Here is a 10,911-nt window from a genome sequence, read left to right as displayed (position 1 = left end):
CCCGGGGGGGGGTGGACAAAATTTTTTCCCCAAAGGTTTCCCCCTCTTTCTTCCCTCCTTCCTGTTTTTTTTTTTTTTTTTTTTTTTTTTTCAGCTTTAAAAAACTTTTTGGTTTTCGTCACACAACTTTTTGCTTTATCAATTTTTAACTATATTTTCATTTGGATAATTTTTGTGTGTAAAATCTCCAGGTTTTGAAAGTGACGCTGAAGCAGAGCAAGTGTACAAGATGGACAGCACGAAGGTCTCAGCGCTCCAGGACAGAGGACATGTCCCACCACCGCTTCGTAGAAAACAGGAACGGGAAGAGAGCATGGTGGGCCAAATCTCAAGGTAGCGTCAATGTGTTTGCTGCTTTTAACAGAGAGTTCACACACTGCTAAAACTTGCTTATCTACAGCTTATCTGGCCAAGAGAACAGCCGACTGTTATTTGCATTCCTCTTCACTACCAATACTGGATTTTCTGCTTTAACAGCACATTTAAAGTTGTGGTATTTGGGTTGTTGCAATAGTTTATCCATATATGCGGAGATTTGATCTTGTAATGGTTGTAATTGAGTCTTCATCCTTGTTTGGTTCTGTTGAAGTAAATTATCACCATAGGGGATGACTGGGTAAATTTGGTTTACTTTGTAACTGTTTAAATTCACATTTTATTTTAGTGATGCACAACATCTGTATAGACTGAAGTTATACTTTACATTTGCTGCTCTAAGTAGAATAGCACTGATATTAAAACAACTGATTTGCTGGGTTATTTCAACCCTTTTACCTTGTGTTATTTTTCGAGGGTGTTGGTCATGCATGCTTTATTTGTTTGGGCATGTGGCAATGTAGTGCAGAGTTGGAGGGATCCTAACTAAAGCAATGTCAGCTGTGTTTTTTTTTTCAGTTTTGACCATAAAAACAATGTTAATATCTGATACTAAAATTTGTTCTAGCTTTCATAATAGTTTTATTCTTTTATTTTTATTTAGTTTTTTGATGTCTGAATTCACTTTTGTTGTTACATAAGTAGAAAACTTCATCAGGCCATGGCCTTTACTTTGTTTTAAAGATTTGGCACTGTTAATTTTAGAAAATTTAAATAGATTCTTTTAAAAATTGTGGATTTTTGAAAGAAATCCACAATTTCTTTTAAAAAGAAATTGTGGATGTTGGATTAAGCCAACATCCAACTTAATAAAGTTGGATGTTGGCTTTGCAAAAACATGCTTTCATGTTTTATTTTTTTCTTACAAATTGAGATGTAGCAGATCAAGTAAGTGCTTTTCATATTGTTTTAACAAAACGATATGCTGAGAAAAGCTTAAAATAACCTGAGCTTTATTTTTATCCCTAAGCCTAAGCTGCATTGAGACAAAGCAGTAAGTTACTATATGCATTCTCAAAACTGAAAAGTTTTCATTGAATATTTCTTTGTCTTCATTCAACTGTACACAACATTGACCTTAAAAGGGAAAACTGATGGAGATTCTCAACAGGAAGAGTTGCAAATAAAAGGAATAACAAGCGATTTCCCTAAACCTTTTTATAAATTATTAAATGAAAAGCTAAATTAACGCGCTGAATGAAAACATTTAATTTTATTTTCAGTGTTTACGCTGTCGGTCACTTGTCATATGTAGAGTAAACCTTTTTTCAAAACAATTTAATCAAAACCGCTATTAAATAGTGAAGCCACCAGTTGTAATTGTTCTACAAATTACATTTTCCAAAATGTTAACCACAAGTAAAGTAACTCGGACATTGAATGTTGTGAAAACCTGTACAGTAAATCTGTAGTACTTTTTAACGCTGCACAGGGATGCTGGATGTTGGCACAACCTTTACATAACATATTTTCCTTAACACCTGCTATGTGTCAGAGCTTTCCTTAACCGGTATCACTAAACTGAAACTCACAAGAACTCTCTGAAAGTTGAAAAGCATTTCGTAAGTCTAACTTTCCCATCTCTAATTTGGACTTTTGTCTGCTGACAATTCATAACATGGTGTGACTTTGGGAAGACTCCCAGCACTCTGATCAGTCTTGGGTATTCTACTCTTTACTGCAGCGTTATAGATACCGTATTGTCCCAACAACCACTCTTCCCTGGGTCTCCGGCTGAGAATGAAAGTGATGCTGAGCAAGTTTCTCTTCAAGCTCAAAACGAAGATGATTCAGAAGATAATTTTAGTGAAGCAGACCCTGTCCATGATGATTTGTATTTGCGAAGACTGAAGCAGACTTTACATCAGACCTCATCCAATCCCTATTACGATCGCTTCTTGCCTCGATACTGGACACCTGAAGAGGAGATTCACGTCCATAGGATCCACCTGGGCTCACAGAAACGACCCTGGTATCGTAAAATGCTTGGCCTAAGGTCTGTTTTATTTTAAATTGATAGCTTCAGCTATATTTCGGTACTACTCAAGTTCTAGAATAGTATGCTTACAGCTTGCTCTTCAATTGTTAATATTGCAACAACGCGGTTGAGTGCATTTCATTGGGATTTCATACAACAGATGGCACAAACGCACATTTAGAAGTGAAAAGAAAATGTTTTTGGATGTTTTGGATATTTAAATGTTCAATCATCACAATCTGCACCTGATTGAGAGTTGTAATGAGGAGAGTTGTAAAATAATTAGCCGTACCAACTTGCAGCTGTAATTGCAGTAATAGGAAGTTGCATGCCACACGTCTTGCGTCTTCTAAAATAAATTGTACTTTTCCATTTGTTTTACAATTACTTTGTAATTGTGTTGATCTGGCATATAAAATCCCATTAAAATGCAGTGTTTTTTGTATGACTGTCAAATGTATACCTTGCCAAAGGTATTACACTTGTATGGTTTTCCTTGATAATGACTTTGCATTAACAAGTATTACTGCCTTTTGTAGGGTTTTCGAATTAAACTAATATGTTGTGGTTGCACGTGAAGCTGTTTTTAACCTTTTCTTGTTCATGCTAATATAATCCCTTATGCTAAAGTGTTTGCTATACTTGCAGAGCAGTGCAGGTCATCAGTAGTTTGCCAAACAGAATGCAAGACTGTGGACATAACCTAAACAAACACGCTCTGTAAATTTAGATTTGATGCAATTGGTTGTCATCTACTATTAATTGTCTTAAAATCATTTCATGCACCTTCTTTTGTGTTTATAGCAGGAAAGCTTTAGCTTTTGCTGAAGAGTTGGACAACACCTCCCAGCGCCTCACACCTGCTATGGTGGATGATGTCTCTGCCACTTCTGGAAAGTGTCCGAATGTCAATGAAGACAAACTTTTTCAAACTTGAGCTTCAACTCAGATTCACACCCATCCCTAATTGCATGCTACGTCGATCATCTGGGTTCAGCTTTGACATACTAACTTAATATTGTGGCCTCCCTTGTGTAGCACATTAAAGATTGGACTGCGATTGTGTTGTGCTGCATTTTGTGACATTCTGAGACTTTTGCACTCTATGTAACTGATGAGGATGTTTTACTCCAGCATGTTAATGACGTAGTCATTTGTTAATAACCGTTGAACATGAGTCATGCATTGCCTCTTCTGTTTAGCCGTAACAGAAGCGTGTTAAAACTAACACCTTTATGTCAGCACTGTTCTCTGGTTTGCTGTTGTGGAAATAAAATGTGGGCTAAAAAACTCAGTCCAATATCTACACAATATATTAAACTGGCTCATTTTTTTCATTTATTTTTTTTCTTTATTTGAAAAAAAGAGAGATTAGAGAGCTTCTTCCAAACATGTGGTGTGTACAACTTACTACTTAAGCCTCTTTTCATAAGTCGTTTCACTTTTAGGATTTTGGTTAGTTTCCTTACATCTGGGTGCAAATTGGTCTTCACTAATCTTCTTTCTGGTTCTGTAGAGCCTATCAAACCCAACTCAGGCCTGAGACACCAGTTCAGGTCAACCCTGGCTGGATTTGGTGAGTTATAATTATGGTTGTGTTGACGCAACAGTGCCCATTTTTCAGATTTAATGCTGCTTCATCTGGATACGTTTTGTTTGTCTCTGTTGTGCCTTTCCAGCGGAATTTGGTTGCAAATTTTATTTGCCTCTTCATAAAATGAAGTGTTGGGTTTACATCCTTGTTGTTAATTTTCCAGACAGGATTGACAGCAGGATTTATGCCAGACTTCAGCATTGTTTGTAATCGGTCTCTCTTTCTCCCATCAACTTGCGCTGCTGTTTTGATTACACCACCTGCTAAATGCTGCTGTAACTTATTTAGATCTCGCATCTGACATCCTCTGTCGCCTACGGCCATGCCATAACTTGTTACTGTACAAGTTATGTCTGTTGTGTTATGCAGATGGCAGCATCTGTTAAGCGCCTGCAGTATTTGACTGGCATGCTCCTCCCCTGCTTGCACTTTGCTACCGCTTTGTGTGACGTTTGTATGCTCAAAATGTTTTTACAGCTGCAATAGATGCGATCTGTTTTTTAAGAGCGGCTGTCAAATATGCTGGTTGTGCCCGTGCTTATTGTTGTGTAAGAAAATTGCATTATTCTTGCTCTGCTGCATCATGTTGGTCACTTGTTGTTCAGTAGCAAACTTGTTTATGTAATGCAATGGGCCAGAAATACAAAAAAGGCAAACAGCCTTTTTAGAAAATTAGATTTCATATAAATTTTGAAACATCTTTGTAAAATACTGAAATTTGTCTCAAGTGCAACAATGAACATTTTCTGAAACCTTTCAGCTGTTCATGGCCTGCATGACAACCACTGTTTTTTTTTGTCATCAATATTTCAGACTCTTTCTCTTTTTGTCGTTCTGAACCAGGAGCAAATCCCTCAGTGACATCCCTATGGTGTATCCTGCACGTAAAGTTTCAAATGGAAATGCCATTTCTGATAAAGGCCAAGACACCAACCTGCCAAGGGACTGGAATCTAGAAATTGAAAGAAAATATAGCGTAGGAGCCAGGGACAACGAAGCTCAGTGGCAGGATGTAAGTCAAATTCGACAATTCATCATCAGGTCTTTAGTAGTCATTAAATGTATTTCACTATGTAGTTTTCTTTTCACATGCTGGATAAATGGAACTGTTGGTGTTTGAAAAGGTTGCATGGAAGTAAGAATATTATGTTGGTTTCCCAACAAGACTTGTCTAGCTTTTCAGAGACTAGACTAATTTAAATGTGGCTGTGCCAAAAAAAAAATTGTGTAATTAGGGCACTGAAGTTTTCATAAAATATTGATCACAATGAAATTGTGGTTGAATGCATGCAGCCAATGTGGTGTTTTTGTTGTATGTTTGGTTCAGGATTTGACGAGGTGGAAGAATCGACGCAAGAGCTCAAAGCCTGAACTGTACAGGAGGTCATTTGAAAGGGATCGTGTCTTTAACCATTTGACCAATGGGACTGTAACCAATTCTGATGGTAATGAAGCAACAGGAGGTCCAATAAAGAGGTATGTGAATATATCCAGTAAGAAATATTGTCTAAATGTCAGTTATATTGCAATGATATTGAGCTTTATATAAACTAAATGCAAATCCATGTTTTTGATCTCTTTTCATTCTACATTTTAATTCAGAGACCAGTCGCCATGGCGACACAGCTCCTCTCCCCGTCCTTACTCTGTTTTTTCATCCAAACCTCTGAGCTCTGATCTCAGACCACATACTAAAGTTATTTTGACCCGCAGCTACACTACTGAAGCACCTTTCAGCTCTCAAAGCCATTCTCGGGTGAGATTGGAGAGCTTCTATTTTTATCTGTGATCTTAAAATCTATTACAACCCATTTCAACATGTCTATGCAGGAGTCTCAACTTGGAGGCAAGCCTGAATATGGCGGGTCCATCAGAAGAGAGGAAACTTACATTGCCTCTTTGGCTGCAGATGGAAGAGACAGAGTTACCACCCCTTCTCCATACCAAACTTTCACCACTCAAACCCAAGTAAAATCCCTGGGCAACCAGTTTACCTTTCCTTCCACATCTGAGCAAACGCAACCAGAGTGTGTTTTACCAAACCAGAACGCCTCTTCTGTGAAATTCGCAGAACCAGGACTATTTGATAGTAAAGAATCCACTAGAAGCTACGACTCTGCTTTGTGCAAACATTCCTTCAGCACTGAGCCAAAAGGGAGAATTTGTTCTCCAAATGTAGCTGGTCAATCAGGAGTTGCTGTAGCAGAGGATCTGACGAATCGGATCAAGAAATCTCAAGAAACGCCCAAAATCATTGATTCAGCTGAGGATGGAGGAGCCTGTCAGCAGGAGTCTGCAGGGGTCTCAAAGTATTTGTCCAGAAGTACAACGTGGTCCAGTTCTGCCAGCCTTCCTCGTGGGTACCGTCGGTCTGAGGGTTCCATCCGTCTCTCTTCTGCAATCACAGCCAGACCTTTTGGGGCAAAGCCATCCAGACACTCGCTACCAATGCAATACAATGTGAGTTCATGATTTCAAAAAACCCTGAAAAATTAAAAAAAAAAAAAGTTTTTTTAGATGGATTTAGAGTATTGGCTTTATACTTAGCATAAAGCTAGTGAATGTGCTCTTAATTAAATAAACTTACCAATAAACCCAAGATTAAAATAATTACAATTACATTTGTAAAAATGATTTTGTTGTTAGTTCCTATATCACAGGAAAGCCTTTTCATTTCCCTTTTAAATGGTCCCAGATACACTAGGAAATGCATTGGTGTGTGGAGGAGTAGAGCAGATGAGGCTCATCTTCATTCTAGGCAATCTCAATGCAGAGAAGATGACAAGATAAACTTGCACAATTAATGGCAATCTTACATTGCCACTCTTTATGGACAATGCGCCACCTGCCAAGATGTCAATACCTGTGTCAATACACAGCGGGATTTATTACACACCATTTCCACACTTTGGGAAGGAAGAAATTTAATAATCCACCTGCAGCCCTGACTTAAATTCCACTAAACATTTGTGGGATCTGCCTAGATAAGCTGTTTGACGAACATATCCACACTGGCTGACAGTCGGTAAATGCTGGCTGAAGAATTGGATGCCATCCCACTAAAGTGTGTGGTGAAGCTGGTGACCAGCTTAAGGTGCCAGGCTGTTGTTGTGTTCGATTCTTCAACCCACTACTTGACGCCCCAGCTTATTGCATAAATAGTTATATTGCCATAGCTTGGTTTCTTAAACTTCAGTCATCCAAGAACATCAAACGAGTCTGCTATAGCAGAATAACATGCTTGGCATCGGCAAAAAAACATATTTTGTCAACCAGTTAATTTATTGTATGAAGTAAAGATAACCTGGAATATTTCTTGAAATCATTCAAATGATTAAAATTTGGTTTCATAAGAGCAGTTTGCACTGTTTCTGCTATAGCTCATGGTACCTTAGAGTAGTATTCATTGCCCTTCTTAAATTATATCTTTGGTCCCGTTTTCAATGACTTTTTTTTTTTTTTACATATTCAAACCTGGTTTGACGTCGTCTGATATGTACCTGATCCTCTGTGATCATGTTTTTTGTCTCTAGGCTGACAGTCAGAGTTTGACGTCAAACACTGAGGATTCACATTCCTCATTCAACAGACCGTCTCTTAAAAGACAGACTGCGGCAGCTCACCTGAGGGGTCAGTACCAGGCCTCAATTAGGCAGAAGAAGGCCAACCAGGGGAGGCAGACTGCTACAGCACAGAAAGAGGAAGTGAACAGTCGGCCCTCCACCCACATACAACCTCAGCCTCTTGCTAAACAACAACCTCGCCACAACAAAAGCTTGGTTCTTGCATATAATGCTGACCTCTCAAGGGTATGTTGTTTTATTTTGGTACAAAGCCAAATGTACTTCAGCATACAATCAACACTGAAAATATAAAATGAGCAAGTCGAGGCTTAGTAATGTTGAATTAATGTCCATTGAGTGGTCTTTAAATGATCTTTTTACAAGTTGGAGAAACAAGTCGGTGCAACTTTAACATAATTGACTGTGAAGTCAAGTGTAAAAAAAACCTTAAAACCACGAAATGTCATTTTACGCTTCAACACTGCGGAGAACCGCCGACGTGATTCAGTTTAGAACCAGATCAAAAAAAAAAATAAAAAAAAATCATTTTGACAACTTGGACTGAATCGAAGGATAAGTAATGATGAAAGATGCTCTCAACATGGAGTCTGTTGTATCTTTATTTTATTTTCCATTTGACAAGCTTGAAGATCTTTTAAATGTTAATTTATTCATTCATTCATGTTTTAAAACTCAACTAACTCATTTATTTCCAACAAAAGATTCATGGCCACCTCTGGATCAGCGATGTGCGGTCAGGGGAGAACTCTCCTGTAATCCTGCAAAGTAAAATAGATGCTAATAATGATGAGAGAACATCAAATTTTTTAATTAACTGTGAAGTCAATTATGTTAAATGAAATGGTAACAAATGAACATGGCAAGAATGTTTTGGCAAGTATAAACGCATCACAGCCAAATAAAATGTTGCAGTTCATTAAAGCACGATGTATCAAATATGCAACCTACCAAGATAATTTTTTTAAAGGAAGCTTGTGAGGTTGTGATATTAAGGTTTATATGTTTGAGGTACACATTTATTCAGTTAGTAATCGAGTCAAATTAGATAATTTAGATATTTAAAAACAAACATGTTTTTAACTTTGGAGTTGAGAATTTATTTTATTTTTTTTGTAGTTTTGGGATTTTTAGAGGAACAAAAAGGCTTCAGTAATTTGCCATTAAACTGCAATTCATTTACTTTCATAATGGACTTCTCATGCAGTGTTTGATAAAATACATACTCTTATATTAATTGCATACATGCAGTGCTAGTAGTCTGCACTTGGCGATATAAATATAAAAAGAAAGTGCTTCTTGTAAAGTATCCTAAAATGAATATGATCAATTATTTAAAATAATTTAATGTCTTCAAACCTTGGACAAAAGTTCAATTGAGCATAATAAAGTTAAATTGCATTTAAATCTGTAGAGCTTAAAGGCAGAGTTAATGTGCTTTAATGTCATTTTAAATTTGGACAGCTAGTGCACTCCATAAACAGCATCTCTGCCAGTGTGTTTTGCAGAGAAATGCTGTTAAACACTGAAACCTTCACAGCAGTTCTTTTAATTCTTGCTGTGCCTTCCTGACTGTTATAGTTTAATGGCACCTAAGTGGATAATTATGTCCACAAACTGTTCATCTCAAGGCTCCTTGCCTTTATTTTTTTAATAAATACATTTTAGCATCTTAAGACATTATCTGAGATTTATTTCACCTCCTGTAGGCTCATTTGGATTTTAACATCAGTGCAGATGGTCAATAACGTCAAGAGGAATTGTGTAGCTAAGATGTCAGAGGCAGAAATGCTTCCCATCTGTATCTTTACCGCCTTATTTGTGTTTAGCGTTTTTCCACCAAAGGATACTGCTCAGTATTCTTATCCACCCTGGATGAGTTTGTGCATTGAGCCTTAAAAGCAATGTATCAGTATAATATTTAATTTTCCACTGTTCTTTGCTTGCATATTTTTAAGGCCTATAGAGAGGTTTGGGGATCCAATGAATTACAATTTATAATTAACTTACTACCTCTAGAACCTTGAAAGAAGGGATTCATCATTAACAAGTTATGCTTGAGCTGAGTTTTTGTAGTAGCAGTATATTAAACCACATTATCTTAAATAAAGGCTAATTAGGTTGTTAAATTTGTTCAGATCAATTTCTTAAAACAATGTTATTGGTTGGTTTGACTTTAATCTTGTCAGAGATTGGTTTTGTGCATATAATATATTTTCCTTCATCATTAGAGTAAATGTTGGCTTAGCAAACATTTCTTTGCAATGCAGTTTTAGCATAAATCACATCTATAGACATGGTGATGAAGTACAGAAAAAAAAAAAACAGAAAACAAATTCTGTGTTCAGGGTATCCATTACTACGCTTGTAGCAGGTTTCTTATTTCTACCTAGAAGCGCAGGACACTGGATCACAGGGTGTCACCTTTACCTACGTACGTGTGTGTGTGTGTTTGTAGGTTGATCACAGTGACATGAGGGTAAGCTTGACTCTTAAACCGAACAGTGTACCAGACTTTGGCTTCCAAACTCACTGGGACTCCACAGGAGTAAAAATAAAATCTATTCAACCAGGTAAGGCGTTTTAAATCTATTGTGTTTACATTACAGCTGGAGTCAAATGATTTTCGGATTAGATTTTGAGTTTGGGGAATGACAGATTCTACATTGAGCTTAGCTGATTCATTATTTCCTTCTCAGCTTGATTGCACAATTGTTTTTTTTTTTTTTTTAAATCAAACTGAACTGTTTTAGTCAGATTGCAGGATTGAGAAAATGTTTTCAATGTGTTGGGAAATATCTGGGTCAATTCGGGGACAAAGTATAATATTGCTGAAAGGGTAGTTTTCAGTATTTATTTTCCAAAATGTTAAAAATGGCAGATTCTGATAATCGGTGTGTTCCAACTCTCCCCTCCGCAGATATACAGCTATTTGGCCATTTTTCTCTGTGAAAAAGCTTCAAAATGTATCTCCTGATTTTAAAACTCCTTCATGAATAATTAAGATGCAACGCAGGTGTCATTTACTTGTTGCTTTGTAGTTTGGCTTTCCTGCCTACTTGTCAACTTAAAGGAGTAGGAAGCTGCTTTAGCTTCCTTTTCCCTTTATAGTCAAAATATTTATTAAATGGGTATTACAAAGTCATCTCATGTATTTTGTTCTCTTTCCCTCATTTTCCTGATGTCATTCATCCTGCAGGCAGTCCAGCGGAGCACTGCCAGCTGTGTGTGGACGATGAGGTTGTGGCAGTCGATGGTGTTGGCGTTGCATACATGACCTACAGTCAATGGAAGGATAAAATGGCATCCTCCCTGCAAACCGGCAGTCTAACCATGGACATTCGGCGTTATGGTATCAAGGGTAAAATATGCCAGCAGTAGTA

General features: G+C 37.3%; 1 protein-coding gene across 9 annotated transcripts in view; it reads left to right on the top strand.

Moving 5' to 3' along the window:
• Positions 1 to 10,911, top strand: part of LOC106947239 (LIM domain only protein 7-like) — a 31,660-nt gene that overhangs the window by 10,912 nt on the left and 9,837 nt on the right. For 7 of the 9 annotated variants that reach the window (XM_015032098.1, XM_015032104.1, XM_015032100.1 and 4 more), the window contains exons 9-17: positions 192 to 333; positions 3,870 to 3,929; positions 4,791 to 4,959; positions 5,275 to 5,423; positions 5,550 to 5,703; positions 5,778 to 6,407; positions 7,481 to 7,756; positions 9,987 to 10,101; positions 10,728 to 10,889. In XM_015032098.1, the coding sequence (XP_014887584.1) occupies positions 192 to 333; positions 3,870 to 3,929; positions 4,791 to 4,959; positions 5,275 to 5,423; positions 5,550 to 5,703; positions 5,778 to 6,407; positions 7,481 to 7,756; positions 9,987 to 10,101; positions 10,728 to 10,889 (1,857 nt within the window). The remainder of the gene's footprint in view (positions 1 to 191; positions 334 to 3,869; positions 3,930 to 4,790; positions 4,960 to 5,274; positions 5,424 to 5,549; positions 5,704 to 5,777; positions 6,408 to 7,480; positions 7,757 to 9,986; positions 10,102 to 10,727; positions 10,890 to 10,911) is intronic. The other 2 variants (XM_015032099.1, XM_015032103.1) reach the window with 2 other exon arrangements.

Source organism: Poecilia latipinna, unplaced genomic scaffold (genome assembly GCF_001443285.1).
Source record: "Poecilia latipinna isolate Pla-1442-1.1 unplaced genomic scaffold, P_latipinna-1.0 Scaffold230, whole genome shotgun sequence".
NCBI lineage: Eukaryota > Metazoa > Chordata > Actinopteri > Cyprinodontiformes > Poeciliidae > Poecilia > Poecilia latipinna.
Note: the sequence above shows the minus strand (reverse complement) of the source record. Positions and strands in the feature narration are given on the sequence as shown.